At 35.8% G+C, this 24,119-nt stretch overlaps 1 protein-coding gene across 1 annotated transcript in view; it reads left to right on the top strand.

Annotated features, from left to right (window-relative positions):
• MANBA (mannosidase beta) overlaps positions 1-24,119 on the top strand; it is a 115,435-nt gene that overhangs the window by 59,334 nt on the left and 31,982 nt on the right. The window contains exons 8-11 of the mRNA XM_025423089.3: positions 8,346-8,497; positions 11,583-11,700; positions 13,394-13,480; positions 16,976-17,143. Coding sequence (XP_025278874.3) covers positions 8,346-8,497; positions 11,583-11,700; positions 13,394-13,480; positions 16,976-17,143 — 525 coding nt within the window. The remainder of the gene's footprint in view (positions 1-8,345; positions 8,498-11,582; positions 11,701-13,393; positions 13,481-16,975; positions 17,144-24,119) is intronic.

Genomic DNA, 24,119 nt, shown 5'->3' with positions numbered 1-24,119 from the left:
TATGATATGAGGAAGTGGTCCAGTTTCATTCTTCTGCATGTGGCTGTCCAATTTTCCCAACACCATTTGTTGAAGAGACTGTCTTTTTTCTATTGCATATTCTTTCCTGCTTTGTTCTATGCTTCGTTGACCATATAGTTGTGGGAATTTTTAATTGTTTTAAAACTAAAGAAAGAATGAAAGTGAATTGACATTAGTGGTATGATTTAGTAGTTGCATATATTAAAAATCCCAAAATCTTTTTGATAGTACTTCAGATGCTTCATAGAGATCAAATGTGTAAGTTAATCAGATCTGTTTGTATAAAAGGTGGTAAGAGTTGATATATGGAAGTCATTCTTATATTTCTGGAAATAATGCAGCTGAACTCACAGAGGATATCTTGAAACAACTGGATTGTTGTTTCATAAACCTCTTTTGTGGTCAGTGGATAGGAGAGTGCTGCATATGTGACCAATATTCACATTGGTTTATATAGAAATCAAAGAGATTAATCTCAGATTTTATTTCTGTCTTTGGAAGTCATTCTTTGAACCTTGTGGAATTTTTTTTTTGGAAACATTTCTTCATGTGTGATGTTTTCTGGAACTTTGGAAAAATTTTATTCATTCTTTTAAATCTCACCTCATTGTTGGAAAAAGCTACAGAAAGTCTTTCCTAGACAAGATGGAATGCTCATTATGAGGCGAAGACACAGTAAATTTTGAATGGTTAATCTACACTTTGAAGTACTGTGCGATCCAACAGAATGTTGGATGCATGAGAATCAGCTCAGATTTTGTCTTCTGCTACTGCAGTTTTTCTCTTCTGAATTATCTTTTTTTTCCTGGTGTAGAATTTTAGTTGAGGTTAATCAGATACAAACATATTCACAAATAGCCAGAATTTGCCTTGAACAATGTACAGTGAAATGCCAAGCTTTCAAACTTTTCTTTGACGATAAGTGCCCAGAAATTTTGGTGAAGTCTATTTACTGTACAACAACAAAATGTTAAGAAATGAACATTTACAAAGGAAAAAAGAATCAAATTCTGAAGAAGAGTGTCAGGAGGAACAACAAAAGATGCTGATCTTACATTGCCCAGAGAAATCAAAATAGCCGTGTTGAATACCCTAATCATTTTCACCAAGAACTAGATACTTGTTTAACTCAATGAATCAAATAATGTCTGTGTTCACTATCATTTAGCCATTTTTTTCTGCTTTAGCTACTTTTAGAAAAAGTGGGAGTTTTTCACCCCAAAGGCATTTGTAAACACTTTGAGTGAATCTCAAAGAAACAATGGCATGGATACTATTGCATTTTTTGGAATTCATTGAGAAGTGGGGTTTTTAGGAATCTCTGTCAGACCTACCTTTATGTCTAATACTTTCCCAAAATATTTGTATAGTTTGGGCTTCATTTGAAAAAAAAAAATTTTTTTATTTTATTTCTTTATTCATGAGAGAGAGAGAGAGAGAGAGAGAGAGAGGCAGAGACACAGGCAGAAGGAGAAGCAGGTTCCATGCAGGGAGCCCCACTCAGGACTCGATCCCAGGACTCCAGGATCACGCCCTGGGCTGAAGGCAGGTGCTAAACTGCTGAGCCACCCAGGCTGCCCGAAAAAAACATTTCTAAATTAAAATTAATAAAAGGGGTTCTTCTATCAACTATGCAAGGATAGATTGACAAATCTGGCTATATTCTTTATAAAGCATATACATACAAGGAAGATCAATTTTGACAAAGTTCTTGATATTTTTAGAAGTTAAGGTTCAAAATAACAAGTATTATTCATTTCCATAGTGAACCAATCTATGGAAATGTTATTTACTTTTTTCAAAAACATTAATATAATCAAATACATGAATCCATTAGTTTTCCTTTTTTCTACTCGTATTTATTTTACTTAAAAGTGGTATGATATTATATATAACATTAAATAAAAGAAAGTGCTTTCTGGATAATCATTTCATTTCACTATTATTACTGAAAATAATTTTGTCATGTAAAAAAGTGTTAAAAAGCAATTCTGTCCATTCTGGATCTCTTTTGTACTTCTGGCTACAGAAATACCAGGTAACTATGCTGGTGTAAACTTGTATCTGTTAACTTCTGGTTGTGCTGTCTGCATATTTCTAGGGCGCAACAAAGAGAGACTCTTCTGTGTCATCCTGCACAGGCCTGTGTCAGGAGAGCTCTTTGTGGAAACCCAGCACGTGTTTTCTCAGTGCTTCTGCATGTTAAAGCACTTTCAGAGCAGACAGAAATGTGTTTGATTGTCTCTAAAAATACATAACATAGGTGAAATGATTTTAGGTATATTTTGGAAATCTATGAAAATTATTTGAAAAATATTTCCGGTACCATTTGTCAATTTCTGGAAATAAGGTTCTTCTTAAGAAGAAAATTCTTAATTTTCATCATAGTGATACTATGACAGCTTTTTAAAAAAAATTTATATATTTGTTTGAGAGAGAGAGAGAGCGAGAGCTTGCATGAGTGGGGCAAAGGGCAGAGGGAGAGGAAGAGAGGGAGAAGCAGACTCCCCACTGAGCACAGAGCCTGACCAACTGGGGACTCGATCTCAGGACCCTAAGATCATAACCTTAGCTGAAACCAAGAGTCATATTTCAACCAACTGAGTCACCCAAGCACCTCAAGTATGACAGCTTTTTAATTATTTGGTTACAAACAGCTGAGAAGGGATATGAAGTTTATGAATCTATGATTCATTACATCATCATCTGGTCTACCAGAGGGAGAAATGTGAGAAGTACAGTATTATCAGACACATACCCCGTAAGCTCTTTAGTTAAGATATTCTTAGCTCTTGTCTAAAAAATGTGTTCACCTATTCTGTACTTTGAAAGTTAATCTATCTATTTAAAAAAATGAAATCATAAGGCTCATTTAAAAAATTTACTTAGTGAGTTGCTAATAGAATCTTCAACAATGGATAAATAAGTTTGGAAATTTAAAAAATTTTAAATTCAAATGGCTTGGCTTACACATTTAGGTTCTTAGGTATTTATACCTTTTTTCTATTTTTAGACAATAATTTATTTTGTGCTGTTTAAAATAGTTTTGATCTTGTAATTCACTCAGGATGTAAATATGTTACTCAGGGTTCTTTTCAAAAAAGCTCTTTCAACGCCTATTATTTCCTCTAAGTAAAATACCTCTTGCAGAAGAAGACTTTATGTTACTCATCAGGACTCCCAGAGGACATGGAGAATTACTGATACTAATCATAGACCCACCAGCCTTTAACCTGTTAAAGAATGCCCAGCGGAAAAGGTGGCTGGTAATTCCTGCTTCACCTCTGAATACTGTCAGGTGCTTTAGGGTTTACTTTGACCTGAGTCATAAAATTGTGAGATGTTTATAAGAGTGAGAGATGGGGATAGCTATCTTTTCACAAGAAAATTTGAGCAGAAAAGAAAAAAATGGGGAAGATGAGTTTTATCATTAATATTATTTGTAGTATTAATCGGCATAAAGAAATAAATAAGTTCTATTTTATAGATTAGTGATTCTTGAATATTTTTTTACTCACAATGACTTTACATCCATAAAAATTATTGAGAACCCCAAAGTACCTTTGTTTACATGGGTAAGTTTAAAACTGGGGATTAAATATTTATTCATTTCAAATCACAGTATCAAATCCATGACATGTTAGTATATGAGTTATTTTATGAAAAATAAATATATTTACAAAACAGAAAATGTAGTGAGAATAGTGATATTGTTTACATGTTTACAAATCTGTTTAATGTGTTGCTTAATGGAAGGCAGCTGGATTCTCATGTTTCTGCATTCTTTTTTGCAACACGTTTTCATTGACATATACAAAGAAAAAATGATCTTACATAGATACACAGTTGGAAAAGAAAGTACTTTAATAGCCTTTTCAAATAATTGAGACTATTCTATGTACTACACAAGAACTTAAGTAGTGGTAGTTTCTTAAAGTTAGTTGCAGTGTGGAATCTGAAGCCATTTTAATGAACTGTTTGTACTCTGTTACATTAAAATCTGTTGGTATTTCTTGCATCTTTAATGGATCTTTTAAATTATTTTTTTTTTATTGAGACATAGTTGACAATGTGACATTAGTTTCAGGTGTACAGCAGAGTGACTTGAAAACTCTGTACCTTATGCTCTGCTCACCACAAGCGCAGCTACCATCTGTCACCATAAAATGTTATAATACCACTGACTATATTCTCTGTGTTATACCTTTTATTACTATGACTTATTCATTCCTAATGGAACTTTTATCTGTATGTGATATCATAATATAATGCAATGGTTATTTGAAAAATATTAGAGTTTTTAGTTATTAGAAAAATAGAGAGTTTCAAATGTTTCCAAACATTGAAACATTCCATTATATAATACCACATTAACATTTGTTAATATCACCCTGATGTTATCTGAAAAGTCTTTTAAGTATTGGGAAACACTCAAGCTCATGGTAGTGGATACAAGTTTTCCTAAATCCTAATTTTTGCCTGTAAATTTGAGTTTTATCTTTGTCCACAATACTTTTGCTTATGTTCCTTGAAGTGGCAAGGCTCACTTCATTCATTTTTCAGAAAATATCTGCCAATAGCCATGTCTGAATAACAATAGTTTGTTCAAGTTAAAATGAAGTTTCATGAACCAGATGACTAATTCAATTTACAACTCAAGCAATGGCCCAGATGCTTTTCCTCAAGAAATCCATCGTGTGGCACTTTATCCAAATTTCCTATTCCATTATTTCATCACACTATTCTTTTTTAAAGATTTTATTTATTTATTCATGAAAGACACAGAGGAGGGGCCGAGACATAGAGAGAGAAGCAGGCTCCCTGTAGTGGAACTTGATCCAGGACCCCAGGACCCCAGGATCACTACCTGAGCAGAAGGCCACTGTTATCAGTTCAGCCACTGAGCCACCGAGGTGCCCCATCACACAGACTGTTATAACGATGTGTACTCAAGGTTGGGATTTAATAGGATTAATAATTTTTGCTGCTTTATCACAACATTCCTAAGTGAAACTGACTTTTTTTTCCTTCTGATGCCTGAAGGTGAAGGGTACAGTGACAATTAGCACAGTTTGGATCTACTGCCTTGATTTTTGCTGAGGCACCAGCAGTGTTACCCACCACTGCTTTTGTAACATCAGGGCAAATGTTAACACAGTTGTTGCTAACTTTGAGATTCAAAGAAACTATTCAATACTTTGAATATTTCAGCGTTTCTTATACTGTGTTGCCAGAGATTCACATAAATGAGAACTTTGATGATTCATTGTGCTGATTAACAGATAAATATCAGCCAACAGTAAGTCCATCATTCTGGAGATTCATGCATTTGTAAGGCAAAGTGTGACACTCAGATGAAATATCAGCTCAGTATCCTGTTGCTGCTAAATCTTTAATTGGATGACTTACTATATCATTGCAAAGTGACAATGCTGTGATTTCATTTTCTGACTTTTTATCCAGTAGGCATTCAGCAATGTGAACTGTAAAACTCTCTTCAGCTAATATGTGCGCTTCTCCAGCTGTGTAATATGATAACCAATCCTGTAAGATGCTCCAGTGACTTTTTCATTCCTAGTTTGAAAACATTATAATACAATATAAAATAATATGCTACAGCATAATAAACAATGTTTGCCTTTTAAAGAGCTTATCTTGTCTAAGTTTAAAATATTCAGTTCTTTTTTCTTCATACTTAGAATGTTTGGTCTCAAAATGATACTGCAACTTAACTGGCACCATAAATATTGTTTTTTAAAATGTTATATTGCATTAGACACAATAAGATAAATTTGTTTTTAAAGATTTTATTTATTCATGAGAGACACAGAGCGAGAGAGAGAGAGAGAGAGGCAGAGACACAGGCAGAGGGAGAAGCAGGCTCTACGCAGGGACGTGGGACTCGATCCCGGGTCTCCAGGATCACAACCTGGGCCAAAGGTGGCGCTAAACCACTGAGCCACCCAGGCTGCCCACAATAAGGTAAATTATTAACAATTATAAAGTTGAGGGAAATACAGATTTCCTCATAATTTCTTTTTTAAAAATATGTATATATTTCAAATATAATTTCATTTTTTATTTGTAATTTTACTCAGTTTCTTTGGAGTAGGTTCTTCCTTTCCATGAGTCAGAAAACTGATGTTGGGCACCTGGGTAGCTCAGTTGGTTAAGCATTCAATTCTTGATATCAGCTCAGATCTTGATCTCAGGGTTGTGAGTTCAAGCCCCACATTGGGGTCCACGTTGGGTATGAAGCCTACTTAAAAAAAAAAAAAGAAGAAAGAAAGAAAGAAAGAAAGAAAGAAAGAAAGAAAGAAAGAAAGAAAGAAAGAAAAAGAAAACTCTGATATTTCATTTTTTTCCCAGCATTTTTTAGATGGAGACAGTATAGTTCTAGGTTGAGAATGTTAGTCTTCTAGTTGCGGGTTCCCCCTGAAGAAAAAGTATATTATAAATAATTTTTTAGAATAAAATAACATACTGAACTTAAATGAGTTTCAATTAAAATTTATTTTCATTTGAAAACTTAAAAATATCACTGTGAAACAAATTAACAAGAGGCACCCAGTCCTTTTGTCTTTCTGTGTAGATTGCAAGGGAAACTTTGAGATTCAAAAGGAGAATTTATTGCATGATAATGAAGTTACCAAGATTATAGCAGGAATAATCAAACACTACTATTAAGAACACAATAGAAGCTAAGAACAAACTGAATTAATCTCTGAAAACACACCTCTTTATATACTTAACCTCTACTGTAGAAGTAGAGCACACCAGAATATGCAAGTATGCATTCCATTAGCCAACAAAGTGATGATGTCATCACATATCATGTAGCTTCTGGAAAATTCCACCATACATTTAAAATAGTGTGAGAGTGAAAAAGGCAAATGATGTTTTAGCTTTACAATGAAAATGGATTTGAACACAAGGACTCCCCTGCAGGATTTCAGGGTTCCCTTGTAGCCCCCAGCCATTCTTAAAGAACTGCTGCTCTAGATATTTGAATTTACCCATCAAGGTGTTTTAAAAGTTATCTGTGAAAATCATTGAGCATTTTTTACCTTTTGCAACCCTACAGCAGGTATGGTAATTCCACGTCAAGATCCTCCTCAACCAAGCTTTATTCTGTGTCTTCTCATAAAGTTAACTCATACCTTTTTGTCATGTCATAGTAATAGGGCAAGGGTAAGAAAGTACAAGAATGGTGGACACTTTTAGTTCATAAAATAAGTTGATTAATTCATTTATTTAATTAGGGAAGAAATGCATAGTCTTGATTCAAGGCTAGGCTTTGTTGGTGTAGAACTATGTTCTTCATTCCTTGATCCAGTTTATAGCTGGAAGGAATGAAGATTTGGATAAGAACATAAATCTTCTCTATCTAGAGTCTTGCTGCTCCTGCTTAACTGTGGGAAATCCTGGCTAGAGTGTCACAGGGACCAAAGTCTCAGCATTTTCTCACACAGCAGTTATAATATTGGAGTGTGTGCTCCAATTCCATCTTCCAGTTGAAACACCACTTACATTTTTAGAACTCTCTCAAACATTGAATTTAATGTGATGATTAGCTGGGATTAAATTGTTGCCCATTAAGCAAAATGATTTTATACTAATATGCTATTAATATTGGAAAGTTGTTAAATTGTGAAATACCTTGTGCTGTTTGTCTTTGATTCTAAGATGCACTTTTTAGCATATTTTAACAACATTGAAATGAGAGTGTGTTTTCCTATCCAAGATTCATCAGTTTAACTGGTGGGATTTCTCCCGTTTTTGTGAAATAGTATAAGTTTTTGTTCAAATATATTTCTTTTGTTTAAAAGAGATTTATTTATTTATTGGAGAGAGAGAGTGATCTCCCTCTGCCCCTCCTCTGTGTGTGTGGGGAGGGGCAGAGGGAGAGGGAGAGAGAATCCCAAGCAGATGCCACACTGACGCTGACATGGGGCTCAGATCATGACCTGAGATGAAACCAAGAGTCGGATGCTTAAAACTGAGCCACCCAGGCACCTCTCAAATATATTTCTTATGATGAAATTACAAATGCCTGTTTCATGAGGAAGACTAGAATATATTTCCTCTTTAATAGTTTCTGTATTTTATATCTACTAAAAGATACAGTCTGGCATTAATTTATTATATATATATATATTTTCTGAAATGTGTACTTCCATATTAAGTGCCTCATAGCAAATTGGAAATTAACATTAAATTATGTTCATGTAAATTGTTTAAAAGTTTGTTTTCCTTTTTAAAAAAAGATCTCTTTCGCTTATGTTTTAAATTCGATGTTCAGTATTTAATTTTGTTCATAATAGGTTTATTTTAGGACGGTGGAACTTATAGAAGAGCCCATTGAAGGTTCTCAAGGTCTGAGTTTCTACTTCAAAATTAATGGATTGCCCATATTTCTGAAAGGCTCGAACTGGATCCCAGCAGATTCATTCCAGGATCGAGTAACCTCTGACTTGTAAGTTATTTTCTGTTTCTTGTTTTTCTTTTATTAACAGTCCCACTAAGCTAAAGAGTTACTCATTTTTACTTTCTTTGTTTCCAGTGGAAGGAATGGAGACAGAATTCTAGGGTGATGGAAACTTTAGAATGGAAAGGATTTTTAAATCATGTATTCTATTCTTATGAGCTATAGATAGTCTTAACAGCTAAATGACTTGAGACTGCTGAAACCATCCAGTTTTTAGAAAACTATTATATATTTCCTGTGGAAGAACAAGAAAATCATTAATGCACACTTTGGATAGTTAGTTCCTGAAAAAATGATTAATTTTTTTTCAATTTTTCAAGGAATACCTTAAATATTTCTGTGCATTCTTTTAAAAATATGGAAATCCATATTTCCTTCTTCATTCTAAGCTACTTGTATATTCTTTTACTTTTATCTTAGTAAAAGGAACTAAAAAAGCTTTGCAATTTTAAATCAAGAAGAAAATTGAAAGTGCTTATCTAAAGCTTTGAGAATAGCACTTTACATGAAAATAGTATTTCCTGATTGCAATTATAAACTGTCTTGATGATAGTAAAAATAAACTTTTTTAAAGAGAAAATAAACACTTAGCTTATTTACATGTGTATAAATATGCATTGTGGTATATTATTTGCTGTTTAGAATTTGCCAAAAGTTGCAGTAATTTGCTTTTACTTTAAACTGTGTATGTTGTATCGAATTTCATGTGAAAATGAAATTATTCTCCAGACATAGACACAGATAACTTGCTGCCTCTTTTCATCTCCTGGCTCCTGTCATCTCCTGGCTGGTGTTGGCAGTGACTGTTCAGTACAGCTGGGCCAATTAGTAAACCTGCTGAAGCACAATGCTCCGGGTGCTTAGTGGGCCAGTTATTGGCCTTCTTGGCTCCTTTCTGGGCTCTGTTCTAGAAATGCAAGGTAGATGTTCTCAAAGTGGCTGTAAATTTCTGGATTTTCCTGTGGGTGATGTGAATAGGAATTGGAAAAATCAGAAAGGAAATTTACTAGAGAAAGAAGCAGGGCACCTGGGTGGCTCAGTCAGTTAAGTGTCTGCCTTTGGCTCAGGCCATGATCCCAGGCTCCTGGGATTGAGCCCCAAGTCAGGCTCCTTGCTCAGTGGGGAGTTGGCTTCTGCCTCTCTCCCTCCTTGTGCTCTCTCTCTCTGTCTCTCTCTGCATCAAGTAAATAAATAAAATCTTTAAAAATAAAAAGAAGAAGCATAGCCAGTGCCCTACTTATGATGGTTCGGCATGATTTTTTGCCTTTATCATGCTGTAAAAATGATACACATTCAGTAGAAATTATACTTTAAATATGGAATTTTGGTCTTTTTCTGGGCTAGTGATATGCAGTACAGTAATCTCTTGTGATGTTGGGCAGTAGCAGAAACCTTGGCCTCCCAGGCAGCCACGTTGTACTGATAGTCAACAACCTATACACTCAGAACCATTCTGTACCCATATATCCATTCTGTTTTTTCACTTTCAGTACAGTATTCAACAATTACATGAAATATCAATACTTTAATTATAAACTAGACTGTGTGTGAGATGATTTTGCCCAACTGTAGGCTAATGTAAGTGTTACGAGCACATTTGAGGTAGGTGAGGCTAAGTAAGCTAGGATGTTTGGTACGTATTAGGTGTATTAGGTGTATTAAATGCATTTTCGACTTAACAATATTTTCAAGTTACAATGGGCTAATTGGGATATAATCCCATTGTAAATTGAGGAAAATATGTACTAGGCTGGAGGAATTGAAAAAAGGAGATGAGAGTAAGCTAGGTATCAATGTGCAAACTTTGATTTTTGTCTTATAATTTGAAATGGTTCTATAAAATTACCTCATACTCTAAGGTTTACAATTTTTTTATTTTTTAAAAAAATATTTTATTTTATTTTATTTTATTTTATTTTATTTTATTTTATTTTATTTTATTTTATTTTATTTTATTTTATTTATTATTCATGAGAGACACACAGAGAGAGGCAGAGACACAGGCAGAGGAAGAAGCAGGCTTCCTGCCGGGAGGCCGATGTGGGACTCGATCCCGGATCCCGGGATCATGACCCAAGCCAAAGGCAGATGCTCAACCACGGAGCCACCCAGGCATCCCTACAAATTTTTTTCTATAAGAAAAAAAAAAAAAAACAATAAAAAATTTAGTTTCAAAGGGGATCCCTGGGTGGCGCAGCGGTTTAGCGCCTGCCTTTGGCCCAGGGCGCGATCCTGGAGACCCGGGATCGAATCCCACATCGGGCTCCCGGTGCATGGAGCCTGCTTCTCCCTCTGCCTATGTCTCTGCCTCTCTCTCTCTCTGTGTGACTACCATAAATAAATAAAAATTAAAAAAAAAAAGCATAATAATAATGTGAATTCAGAAGGCAGAGAAAGATATAACACACAATTTTTCCAGGTTGATGTGTGTATAATTTTGTCTCACTTTCTTCACCTAGCATCATATCCAAACCATCATATTTTATTTTATTTTATTTTATTTTATTTTATTTTATTAATTTAATTTAATTTAATTTAATTAATTTAATTTTACTTATTTATTTGAGAGAGAGAGAAAGCAGGAGCAGGGCAAGGGGCAGAGGGAGAGAGAGAAGCAGACTCTCTCGTGGAGCAGGAAGCCCAATGCAGGGCACCATTCCAGGACCTTGGGAGCATCACCTGAGCCAAAGGCAGACCCTTAACCGACTGAACCACCCAGGTGCCCCCTAAACCATCATAATTTTAGAATGTGTTTTTCTAACAGAGATTTGAAATGTATTTATCAACACCATGTGTTTTAAAATCTTTTTTTTTTTTTAATATCCCAAAATTTCAAGTTAACATTTGTTTTTAAAATTTCTTCTACTGGGGCAGCCCCGGTGGCCCAGTGATTTGGCGCCTCCTTCAGCCCCGGGTGTGATCCTGGAGACCCGGAATCGAGTCCCACGTCAGGCTCCCTGCATGGAGCCTGCTTCTCCCTCCGCCTGTGTCTCTGCCTCTCTCTTTGTGTGTCTGTCATGAATAAATAAATAAAATCTTAAAAAAATAAAATAAAACAAAATCTCTTCTACAGGTTACGGCTCCTTTTGCAGTCTGCTGTGGATGCTAACATGAATACTCTCCGGGTTTGGGGAGGAGGAATTTACGAGCAGGATGAATTTTATAGACTCTGTGATGAACTAGGAATAATGGTGCGTAGTTGACAGCATTTTATTGATTGATATGTTACTATACCCTCTCTTTGACCTCCTGTGTTCTGATGTGTGACATGGCTCCTTCACTTCTTTCTCAGAGCTGGGACTGATAATCCATTTTTTTGCAGAGGAATAAATGGCATCTTACAAACCCAGAACCATAGATGATGGAATATCATAATTATTTAATTATTTTAAGTGGGAGACATTTATATTTCTAATTTTCTTTGTGATATAAGGGTGTGCATACGTATTTTTTTTAAATTTTTTTATTTATTTATGATAGGCACAGAGAGAGAGAGAGAGAGAGAGGCAGAGACACAGGCAGAGGGAGAAGCAGGCTCCATGCACCGGGAGCCTGACGTGGGATTCGATCCTGGGTCTCCAGGATCACGCCCTGGGCCAAAGGCAGGCGCTAAACCGCTGCGCCACCCAGGGATCCCTGTGCATACGTATTTTAAAATTTAACTTTAAGGAGACATAACAAGACCTAGAAAGAAGAAAAATACAATTCAATGAAGTAAAGCTGTGCTTGATATTGTTATTAAGTAGTCCAAATGTGTTTTACATTGGTGAGGGTTAAGCACAGGAAATACAGTCTTTTACTTCTGGTATTACAGTTCTATAATATAAAATACTCCATAAAAGAAGAGTGATTATGATAATATTGATAATGCTGATGGTCATGATAATGTGACAATATTCTATAATATTTATTGAGTACCAGGCATTGTTCTCAGTGCTCTGCATCTATTATTTTATTTCATCGTCTTGCCCATCCTATGAAGTAGTTGCTGCTGTTTTCCACCCCCATTTTACCAATAAGGAAACTGACACGTGGAGGTGAGACTGAATAACCTGCCCAAACCCAAATGGTAGGAATGTGGTAGAACCAAGGTTCTGACTCAGGGCCTGTGCTCTTAACCAGTGCATCCTAACAGCCTCTCTAGAAATGAACTTATGTGGGAGTGTCTGGGTGGTTTAGTAGGTTAAGCATCCAACTCTTGATTTTGGCTCAGATCATGATCTCAAGGTCATGAGATCGAGCCCTGTGTCACACAGAGCCTGCTTGGGATTCTCTCTCTCTCTGTCTCTCCCTCTCCCCCCTCAGCTCTCTTTCTCTCTCTCTTCCTCCCTCTCTCTCTCTCTCAAAGAAAAAAAAAAAAACAAAAAGCCAGAAAAAAATAAATGAACTTATGTGGTTGTATTACAAAAATGTCCATGTAGTCATCCTTTTTGCCATGAAAAGTTAGTCCCTTTATAAACAATCTGGTTTATCTCTCAATACCAAATTCCCAGTAAAAAATTGAAGTATTGCAAGTGAGGAGGGGCTTGGAGAAGGTTCTTCTCAAATTTCGTATTTCCCTCAACACACTCACTGTTTCTTATTTGAATTCCCTTTTTCTTCTCTTTCTTTTTCTCCCTACTTAACATTTTCTTCTCTCAGATTTCCCCCACAATTTTGTATAGTTCTGGAAAGTCCTGAGGTCCATATGAGAGCCTCTCCCATTGCCTCAATCATAGTAGTGTTCAAATGATCACACTTATCCAGCTAACTTGTTTTTTCATTTGCCTGAAAGATAATTCCCAAAGTTCAGAATGAAGAATTTCTTTCTGTGTAAAAAAAAAAAAAAAAATATATATATATATATATATGGAAGTACTTTATTGCTTTTTATTGGTTTGATAGGTATGGCAGGATTTTATGTTTGCCTGTGCCCTTTATCCAACTGGTCGGGACTTCATGAATTCCGTGAGAGCAGAAGTTGCTCACCAGGTATGTTATTATCATTCCAAGAAGAAGGAAAATGCTTATGTTTCATTTTGGCTTTTGTTAAACCTTTCCTCATTTTTTTTTTTTTTTTTGTTGTTGTTGTTCTCTTTGCTAAATCCCATGAAAATCATGTCAGATAATTGACTTCCTAGGTAATTACACCCAGTCCCCCGGCTTTAACACCACCAATATGCTGATGACTTTCAGATTTACCTCTGATTCTGACATCTCTGCTGAATTCCTAGTGCTTATATCCAGCTGCCTATTTGGCGCCTCTGCTTGGAGGTTTCTTTTCTTTCTTTCTTTCTTTCTTTCTTTCTTTCTTTCTTTCTTTCTTTCTTTCTTTCTTTCTTTCTTTCTTCTTTCTCTCTCTCTCTCTCTCTCTCTCTCTCTCTTTCTTTCTTTCTTTCTTTCTTTTTAAAGATTTTATTTATTTATTCATGAAAGACAGAGAGAGTGAGAGAGAGAGAGAGAGGCAGAGACACAGGCAGAGGGAAAAGCAAGCTCCATGCAGGGAGCCCGACATGGGACTCGATCTTGGGACTCCAAGATCACACCCTGGGCCGAAGGCAGGCGCTAAATCGCTGAGCCACCCAGGGATTCCCTGCTTGGAGGTTTCATAGTCATCTCAGCTGTAACATGTCTGAATCAAAGTTGCATTATCTTCTCTGAACCTGCTTTTCCTGCAGCTTCTCCCACCTCAGTAAATGGCAAAGCCAGTGTTCTCATTTCTCAGGTCAAAAACTTAAAATGATTCTTGACTCCTTGATTTCTTTTGCATTCTATGCAAGGAAGTGATTATAACGTAGCTGTGTCCACTGTAAAGGACTAGAAACAATGAACCACTTAATAATCTTGTGTTTCCTACTGAAATCATTTTTCCCATTAAGGGAAAGGTTCCTTAGAGAAATGGCTGATTCCAGGTCTGGGACAGGAAGTATACTAGATGATCCTAGAATATTTTGACATAGAGATAACAAGGAAGCTATCAGAGGTATGTTAAAGAACTTTGATAAGACTCTCACCAACCAAGAGTGGGACAGTTTGAGATTCAGTAAGGATAAGAATATCAGTGAGTTGAAATCCATCAAGTATGTTAAAATTCATGCTTTCATAATTATAATGTCTTTGGTGGACATTTGCATGGAAAACTAAAAAAAAAATGCAAGGAAGTGATTACTCTAATACTCAAGATAGTAGTTACTGTTGGAAGCAGGAAGGAACTGCAGTTAGAAAGAGATACATGAGTTGAGCGTCTGCCTTTGGCTCAGGGTGTGATCCTGGATTCCTGAGATCGAGTCCCCCATCGGGCTCCCTGCAGGAAGTCTGCTTCTCCCTCTGCCTGTGTCTCTGCCTCTCTCTGTGTCTCTCATGAATAAATAAATAAATAATCTTTTAAAAATTAAAAGGAAAGAGGTGCATGAGGGCTTCTGGGGTTCTCTTTCTTAATCTGGGTGGTGGTTACAAGGGTGATTGCACTATAATAATTTACTAAGTCATAATATGTTTTTTTATATCTGTGTTTTATTTTTTTAAAAAAGGTTTTAAAGGTACAAACGAATCATCTCTTCCTCAGAGCTCTCCAGATAAGGATACTCACCATGTACTATCTTGTCTCTGTGGGCCTCCCTGGCCCCATCAGGCACCCTCTTCCTGTGCCATCTGTGCTCTGGAATACTTTCCCCTCACCCTCCCTATGGACCACTCTCTCATTTTCTTCTGGCACCTCTTACCTTGATCGTGACTTTGGGAAAAAACTTTTCTATATTTGCAAGTCTAAGTCGTCACATCATTTGCCTTTGTGACCTATATCACACTTTGAATTAGTTGCTCAGTGTTTTGTTTCCCCTGGAAGATTGTAATCTCCCTGCAGCCTAAGAGCTTGTTCTTCTCTGTAACCCCACTATCCAGCTGGGTTATTTATCAGTAGGATAGATGGATGGATGGATGGATGGATGGATGGATGGATGGATGGATAAGTTTTAAAAATAATAATTTTAGTTATATAGGTTGCAAACATTTCCATTAATTTTTTTTCTCATACAAATAAATAAAATATGGTATCTCTGTACCTTCAGTTCTTTTATGTATTATTAAAGAGAACTTTTTATGCAGACTTTGTTAAAATTTTAAAGTAAAGCTTGTCAAAAAATTCTAGGTTAGTTTGAAGGATATGTGTAGCACAGAGTCACTGGAGCTTTTTGTCTCTTCAATATTTGTTTTCAGTAGCATAAGAAACATGCCAGTCATAGTTGGTAGCAGCTGTCACTTACCTGGGCATGCACAGAGGCAAATAAAGGAAAGAGTATTCATAAGTCTGGTTTAGAAAAACGTAAGACTAATTTGTAAGAATGAGATAAATCTCTTTAATGCACTGGGTAACAGGCATTAAGGGGGGCACATGATGAGATGAGTACTGGCTGTTATACTATATGCTGGCAAATTGAATTTAAATAAAATAAAATAAAATCCCTTTAATACATCCTTAATGCATCCCTCTTTCATGTAGGAGAGACTTAGCATCTTGAATGGAAGCCATAGTGAGAACATCAGCTAGGATCCATCACTGTAATCATGTATTACATGGAAGAGAAGCTATAAATACCAATAAGGTTATTTTGCTAAAATATGTTCCAAAGGAATTTCTCTTGACTATTGACTCACTGTGTTCTCAAAGAGATTTAATTGCCTTCTTCTGCTGGAGTACATCTTCCAGTGTGTCAGAGGAACTGGATCCTTCCACCTTTATGTAGGGTCAGCCCACAAAGAGCCCAGTTCATGCAGGCTCAATTCTTAAGGCTGCCAGGATTTTCAGATTCTTTAATTTCTTCTGTGTTCAGATGTATTCAGTAACTTACTTAACCTTAGTTGGTTTCTCAGGATATGACACAGATAGTTATTTCTGGAGACATCCTCTTGATGCCCTAATCTTTTTTCCTTTAGAACATTCCATATATTTGTCTTTAACATACAGAGTATCTCTGGGATTCACTTGCTTTGTAAAACCCTCTTTAGTTGTCTGTGTGGTTTTCTGATCTCAGAGGGGCCACGACAACATCAATCCCTCTTTCAGCAGAAGTGGTTGTTCTACGTTATTTGTTTCTTCACACAAAACCCCAACTTGTTCTTGAGAAACTCCTCTGTAATGTAATGTCTCCTGCCTTTTGTATTTCTTAGAACATTTTTGTGGCAAGTCAGAAAATGATGAGGTTGATTTATTTTTCTTTTTTAATAAAAGGGATTATGTTTTCTTTAGGTTTTATACAGTAGAGAAGAGGAACCTATCTTATTGGTGTTTATAAAGTCTAGGTAAAAAAAAAATCAGAGATTTCTTAAAATGTATTCCCACGGGTAATGTTACAACCCTTTTCTAATGAGTTTTCTGGTACATAAGAATTTATGTACAGAAATGAAATGGCTGTCATTTTATTAATTATAGCTATGAGGCTTTTTTTCTTGTTGATCATTTGAAAATTGTTTTGTTTTCTGAAATTTTAGATCAGGAGACTGAAATATCACCCCTCCATCATCGTATGGGGTGGAAATAATGAAAATGAAGCGGCCCTGATGATGAATTGGTATAATATACGTGCCAGTGAACTGCATACCTACATCAATGACTATGTGGTACTGTATGTGAAAAATATTCGAAAGATTGTCTTGGCAGTAAGTAATGACTTTTCATGCAACAGAATTTAAGAACCTGTTTTAAAAATGGATCAGTTTGAATATTGGTAGAATATATTTTTGTGCCCTTTTTAGGGCAATCTTCAACAATATCACTTTAATACAGAACAGTCCACTGTATTGCTGCAGCATGTGAACAGATTTATGTGTTCTGGAGTTCTTTGAGAATTAACTTATCGGTGGAACTCACTGCATACACACCAATATTGTGTTTATAACTGCAGATTATCATGGACTCTTTCTAGAGCCCATCCATGGAACCTCAGAAGTTGAGAATTTCTACTTTAAATGATTTACTGATATGCCACTTCCTTTTTTCTTTCTTTTTGTTCCTCAGTATTAATATAGTGCATTCTGTGAGTTAATTTTCTAATCACAAACTAGTTCTAGTATAAGCTCTATTAGCTATAATGCTTTGTTCTTTTATTCTGTGCTAGATTTGATTTGCTAATACTTTAGTTAGAACTTAAAAATTTATATTCACAAATGAACTCAGTCTTTGGTAAGAATTGAAAACTCAAAAGCCTAGAAGAGCCAAAATTGTTTTAAAATATTAAGTAGAGTAGATGAGGCTCACAAAGAGAGAAGAGGCATCTGTGGTAATAGGATATAGATGTTGGGTCTCATATTCAGCATTAAAAAAATGATATATAAACAAAGCTATTTGTGAGATAGATTTAGCCCAGAGAACCCAGCTTTTGGTTCATACACATGTACCACATGTGTTAGTGCTCGCTGCACAGAATAAGTTACGAGTCTTTTGTTGTTGTTTTTAATGTCTAGGAACAGTTTATATAAAATAAAGATTATCAGTTTTACTGAGACAGATTAACCCATAAAATAATCTGGGTCTAGTGCCTTTGTAGGGGCAAAAATGATCTCCTCTGTAATATATTTCATTTCTCCTATAGTTATTATCCAAATTTGGGTTTATAACTTCTGGAACTATGGATATTTATGTTTCCTAGGAACATAGCATTTCACCTAGAACTATATTTCTGTGTAAATAGACATGCTCTATAGAGCAGGCTGTAAGTAGAGAGGTTGTGCAGGATGAGAGACTCCAGGATTGTCAGTACAGATAGTGTTTGGATGTGGAGGTTGCTCCCATTCATGTGTGTGTGTGTGTATCCATTGTGGATATCTGAAGTTACCCCAGACATCCCAGCTAGAAGACTTCCATAGACAAGGAGAAGGAGACACAGAGCTGACTCAACTGTCCTATGGATATTTCTTTTCTATTTTTCTTTCTTCCTTTCTGTTTTCTTTATTTCCTTCCTTCCTTCTTTCCTTCCTTCCTAAGAGACATAGAGATGACTTCTCCTCCTCCTCCTCCTCCTTCTTCTTCTTCCTCCTCCTCCTCCTCCTCTTTCTTCTTCTTCTTCCTCTTGACTACCTTCACCCATTTTACCCACCTCCTACCTCACACCTCTAGCAACCACCAGTCTGTTCTCTGTTTTCATGAGTTTGTTCTTGTTTTTAGATTCCACGTATAAGTGAAATATGTAGTATTTGCTTTTCTCTGTCTGACTAATTGCACTTAGCATAATTCCCTCAAAGGCCATCCATGTGGTCACAAATGGCAAGATTTCATTCCTTTTTTTTTTTTTTTTTTGACAAAGAGAAAGACAGCATTAAGTGGGGACGGGAGAGGGAGAGAGGGAATCCCAAGCAGACTCCATGCCCAACACAGAGCCCAATGCAGGGTTTGATCCCATGGCTCTGAGATCATGACCTGAGCCGAAATCAAGAGTTGGACACTCAACTGACTTAACCACCCAGGTGGTCCAAGATTTCATTCTTTTTTTATGACTGAGTCATATTCTGTTTTATATATATGTATATATATATATATATATATGCCACATTTTTTAATCCATTCATCATCAATGAACATTTTGATTATTACAGTATCTTGGTTATATAATGCTGCTGTGAACATGTGGGTGCATATATCTCTTTGAGTTAGTATTTTTATTTTGTCAGATAAATATCCATAAGTTGGATTGCTGATCATATGGTAGTTCTACATTTAATTTTTTAGGTAACTTTCATATTGTTTTCCTTAGTAACTATACAAATTTGCATTCCCAACAACAATGCACAAGGGTTCACTTTTTTCCACATGCTTGCCAACATTGGTTATCTCTTCATATCTTTTGAAAATAGCCATCCTAACAGGTGTCAGGTGATACCTTATTGTGGTTTTGATTTACAATTCCCTGATAATTAGTTGAGCAACTTTTCATGTACTTATTGGCTATCTGTATGTCTTCTTTAGAAAAATATCTGTTTAGATCTTTGGCTTATTTCTTAATTGGATTGTTTTTTTTTTTTTGCTGTTGAGTTGTACAAGTTCTTTATATATTTTGGATATTAAACCCTTAGCATGTATATGATTTGCAAATATTTCCTCCCATTCAGTATGTTGCCTTTTCATTTTGTTCATAGTTTTCTTTGCTGTGCAGAAACTTTTTAGTTTGATGTAGTCCCACTTGTTTATTTTTGTTGCCTTTGCTTTTGGTGTCAAATCCAAAAACTCAAGCCAAGACCAATGCCAAGGAGCTTTCCACCTATTTTTCTATTAGAAGTTTTATAATTTCAGATCTTACATTCGAGTCTTTAATCCATTTTAACATTAACTTTTGTGCATGGTTGAAGATAGTTGTTCAGTTTCATCCTCTTGCAGGTGACTGTCCGTTTTTGTTTTTTTTAAGATTTTATTTATTTATTCATGAGAGACAGAGAGAGAGAGAGAGAGAGAGGCAGAGACACAGGCAGAGGGAGAAGCAGGCTCCATGCAGGGAGCCCAATGTGGGACTCGATCCCGGGACTCCAGGATCATGCCCTGGGCCGAAGGCAGGCACTAAACTGCTGAGTCACCCAGGGATCCCCTGTCTGGTTTTTTCTAACACCATTTTCTGAAGAGATTGTTTTTTCCCCATTGTATATTCTTGTCTCCATTGTCATAAATTAATTGACTGTACACATATAAATTCATATATGTGTACAGTCAATTAATGTTTCTGGGTTCTCTATTCTATTCCATTGATCCATGTGTCTGTTTTTATGCCAGTACCATAATGTTTTAATTACTTTTGTTTTGTTATATATTTGGAAGTCAGAAAGCATGATGTCTCCATCTTAGTTCTTCTTTCTCAAGATTGCTTTGACTATTCAGGGTCTTTTGTAGTTCCATAGAAGTTTTTGGATTATTCATTCTATTTTATGAAAAATGTATTGCAGTTTTGATAGGGATTGTGTTGGATCTGTAGATTGCTTTGGATAGTATGGACATTTTAGCAATATTAATTCTTCCAATGGATGAGCACAAAATATCTTTTATTTATGTCTTCTCCAGTGTCTTGTATCAATGTCTTATAATTTTCAGTGTCTTATAGTTTTCTTTCTTTTTTTAAAAGATTTTATTTATTCATGAGAGATACAGAGAGAGAGGCAGAGACACAGGCAGAGGGAGAAGCAGGTTCCATGCAGGGAGCCCGATGTGGGATTCGATCCCCGGACTCCAGGATCACACCCTGGGCTGAAGGCAGCACTAAACCGCTGAGCTACCTGGGCTTCCCTTTCAATAATAATTTCAGTCTTTCACTTCCTTGGTTAAACTTATTCCTCAATATTTTATTCTTTTTGATGCAGTTGTAAATAAGATTGTTTGACATGATTGATTGTCATGATCATACGATTTTTATCCTTCATTTTATTAATGTGGTATATCATGTTGATTGATTTGTAGGTGCTGAACCATTCATACATCCCTGGAATAAATTCCACTTGATCATGGTATAAGATTTTTTTAATTATACGAGTTTGGTTTGTTAATATTTTGTTGAGAATTTTTGGATCTTTGTTCATCAAGGATATTGGCCTGGAATTTTCTTGTGGTGACTCTATTTGGGTTTGGTATCAGAATAATGTTTGTCTTGTAAAATTAATTTGTAAGTTATCCCTCCTCTTCTGTTTTCTGGAAGAATTTGAGAAGGATAGGTATTCTTCTTTGAATGTTTGGTAGAATTCATCAGTGAAGATGTCTGGTCCTGGACTTTTGTTTGTTGGGAGATTTTTGATTGTTGATTCAGTCTTCTTACTAGTTAATTGGTCTGTTCATGTTTTCTATTTATTCATGATTCAGTATTGGAAGGTTGTATGTTTTTTAGGAATTTATCCATTTCTTCTAGATTGTCCAATTTGTTGGTGTACAGTTATTCATAGTAGTCTCTTACAATTCTTTATATTTGTGAGGTATCAGTTGTAACATCTTTTTCATTTCTGATTTTGTTTGATTCCTTTTTCTTCTTGGAAAATCTAGTTTAAGGTTTGGCAGTTTATCTTTTTTAAAGAACCTGATTGATTTCATTATATTGTCTTTTTACTCTCTATTTCATTTATTTCTGATCTGATCTTTGTTATTTCCTTCCTGCTAGTAACTTAGAACTTAGGCCCATGTTTGTTCTTCTTTTTCTAGTTCATTAAGGTGTAAAGTTAGTTTCTTTAAATGACATTTTTCTTATTTCTTGAAATAGTCATTTATCTCTATGATTTTTCCTTTTAAACTGCTTTTGCTGCATCTTGTAAGTTTTGGTATATTTCCATTTAAAAAAAATTTTTTTTTAAGATTTTTCGCTTATTTATTCATGAGAGACATACAGAGAGAGGCAGAGACACAGGCAGCGGGAGAGGCAGGCTCCCTGCAGGGACCCCGACGCGGGACTCGATCCCAGGTCTCCAGGATCATACCCCAGGCTGAAGGCGGTGCTAAACCGCTGAGCCACCGGTGCTGCCCTGTATTTCCATTATCATTCGTCTCAAAGTATTTTTCGATTACTCTTTTGATTTCTTTTGATCCATGATTGTTCAATAGCATATTCCTTAATCTTCATGTATTTGTGAGTTTTCCAGTATTATTCTTAAAATTTATTTCTAGGGATCCCTGCGTGGCGCAGCAGTTTGGCGCCTGCCTTTGGCCCAGGGCGCGATCCTGGAGACCCGGGATTGAATCCCACATCGGGCTCCCGGTGCATGGAGCCTGCTTCTCCCTCTGCCTATGTCTCTGCCTCTCTCTCTTTCTCTGTGACTATCATAAATAAATTTTAAAAAAAACATACATCTTTAAAAAAATTTATTTCTAGTTTCATACCTGTGGGGTCCAAAAAATATGCTTGAATATGATTTCAGTCTTCTTAAATTTGTTAAGACTTTTTTTGTGGCCTAGCAGATGATCTATCTGGGAGAACATTCCATGTGCACCTCAGAACAACGTGTATTCTGTTGCTTTTGGGTGATATACTGTATATATCTTTTAAGTCCATCTGGTCTAATGTGTTATGTAAAATTCTGTAATTATAAATGCTAAAGCAGAACTTGATGTATATCATATATGATTATGTTGCTATGTTAAATAAGGGGAAAGAGAGAGCAAAGAGCTTTTCCCAACTCTACCTTAGAACCCTTCCTTTATGGTATGGTGGTTCTCTTTCATCACTTCTTTTTATTTATTTTATTTTTTTTAAGATTTTATATATTTATTTATGAGAGACACACACAGAGAGAGAGAGGCAGAGACACAGGCAGAGGGAGAAGCAGGCTCCATGCAGGGAACCCAACGTGGGACTCGATCCCAGGTCCCCAGGATCACACTCTGAGCTGAAGGCAGTGCTAAACTGCTGAGCCACCTAGGCTGCCCATCACTTATTTTTTTAATATCTTTTTTTTATTACTTATGATAGTCATAGAGAGAGAGAGGCAGAGACATAGAGGGAGAAGCAGGCTCCATGCACTGGGAGCCCGATGTGGGATTCGATCTCGGGTCTCCAGGATCGCGCCCTGGGCCAAAAGCAGGCGCCAAACCGCTGCACCACCCAGGGATCCCCCATCACTTATTTTTAATAGGCATATTGTACTTACATATTCTATATCCATACACATTATGTAATATAAATTAGCTTTTTTTTTTTTGCAAGGAAAAGAAGCAGCTTTTATTTTGTTTTTGCAGTAATGCCTTCAAATGATATAACTTTTAAAAACTTTAATGTTTAGAATGTGATTTAATAATCTGTCCTGATTTTTATCTGTGATTAGGTATTTTAAATATTTGGGTATATGCTGAAATACTTTGAAAAGCAATACATTTAAGAGAATAGTATGTGATTTTATCACCCAAATATGTTTGGTTCATGGTGCTGTTCATTTATGTGAAGAAACTTCAGTGAGAATTCATGAAAAACCAAGGTTCAGATTTTTAGCTTATCTGATATACTTAGTCATGTGTCACAAAGAATTTTTTTCTGTACACAAAGTGTGATGATATAAGCTTTAATTAATATTTATAAAATATTTATTCTATAATCTTTTTACTCATAGTGTTGGTATTACATTATTCATATCTGATGGATTTAAGAAATGGATTTTAATATTTGAGGATTTTCATTTCACAGCTCAGTGGTTAAGAGCTCATGATTCCAGGAGGATAAGAATGAGGCACATGGCCCCTCAGTGATGCAGACATTAGAAAGCCACTTCCTTAGAACAGCTCTATATTATGGAAATGGGACCATGAATTTGGTGGACATATAGCCATGTCTTCTATACATGAGTTCTTTACCATTTACTCTAGTCCTATGAAAGAGGCACTGTTATTTTTTCCATTTTACGGATGAGACTATTGAGTTTTAGATCTGTCCAAGAATTATAAGATTCTGATTTGAGATTTAAACTCAAGTTGTTCTGACTTAATAGCCTCTATTAGTTTCTTTTTTTCTCCTGCTGTGCCTTTTATTACCATGATCTAGTCATTCTGTAACTGGGATCCTGTGTCTCCCACTCCCTTTCACCCATTTTGCCCAACTGCTGATCCATCGCCCTCTGTCAACTATCAGTTTACTCTGTGTATTTATAGGTCTGATTCTTTTTTGTATTTGTTTATTCATTTTTGTTTTTG

This window comes from Canis lupus, chromosome 32 (assembly GCF_003254725.2).
Source record: "Canis lupus dingo isolate Sandy chromosome 32, ASM325472v2, whole genome shotgun sequence".
NCBI lineage: Eukaryota > Metazoa > Chordata > Mammalia > Carnivora > Canidae > Canis > Canis lupus.
Note: the sequence above shows the minus strand (reverse complement) of the source record. Positions and strands in the feature narration are given on the sequence as shown.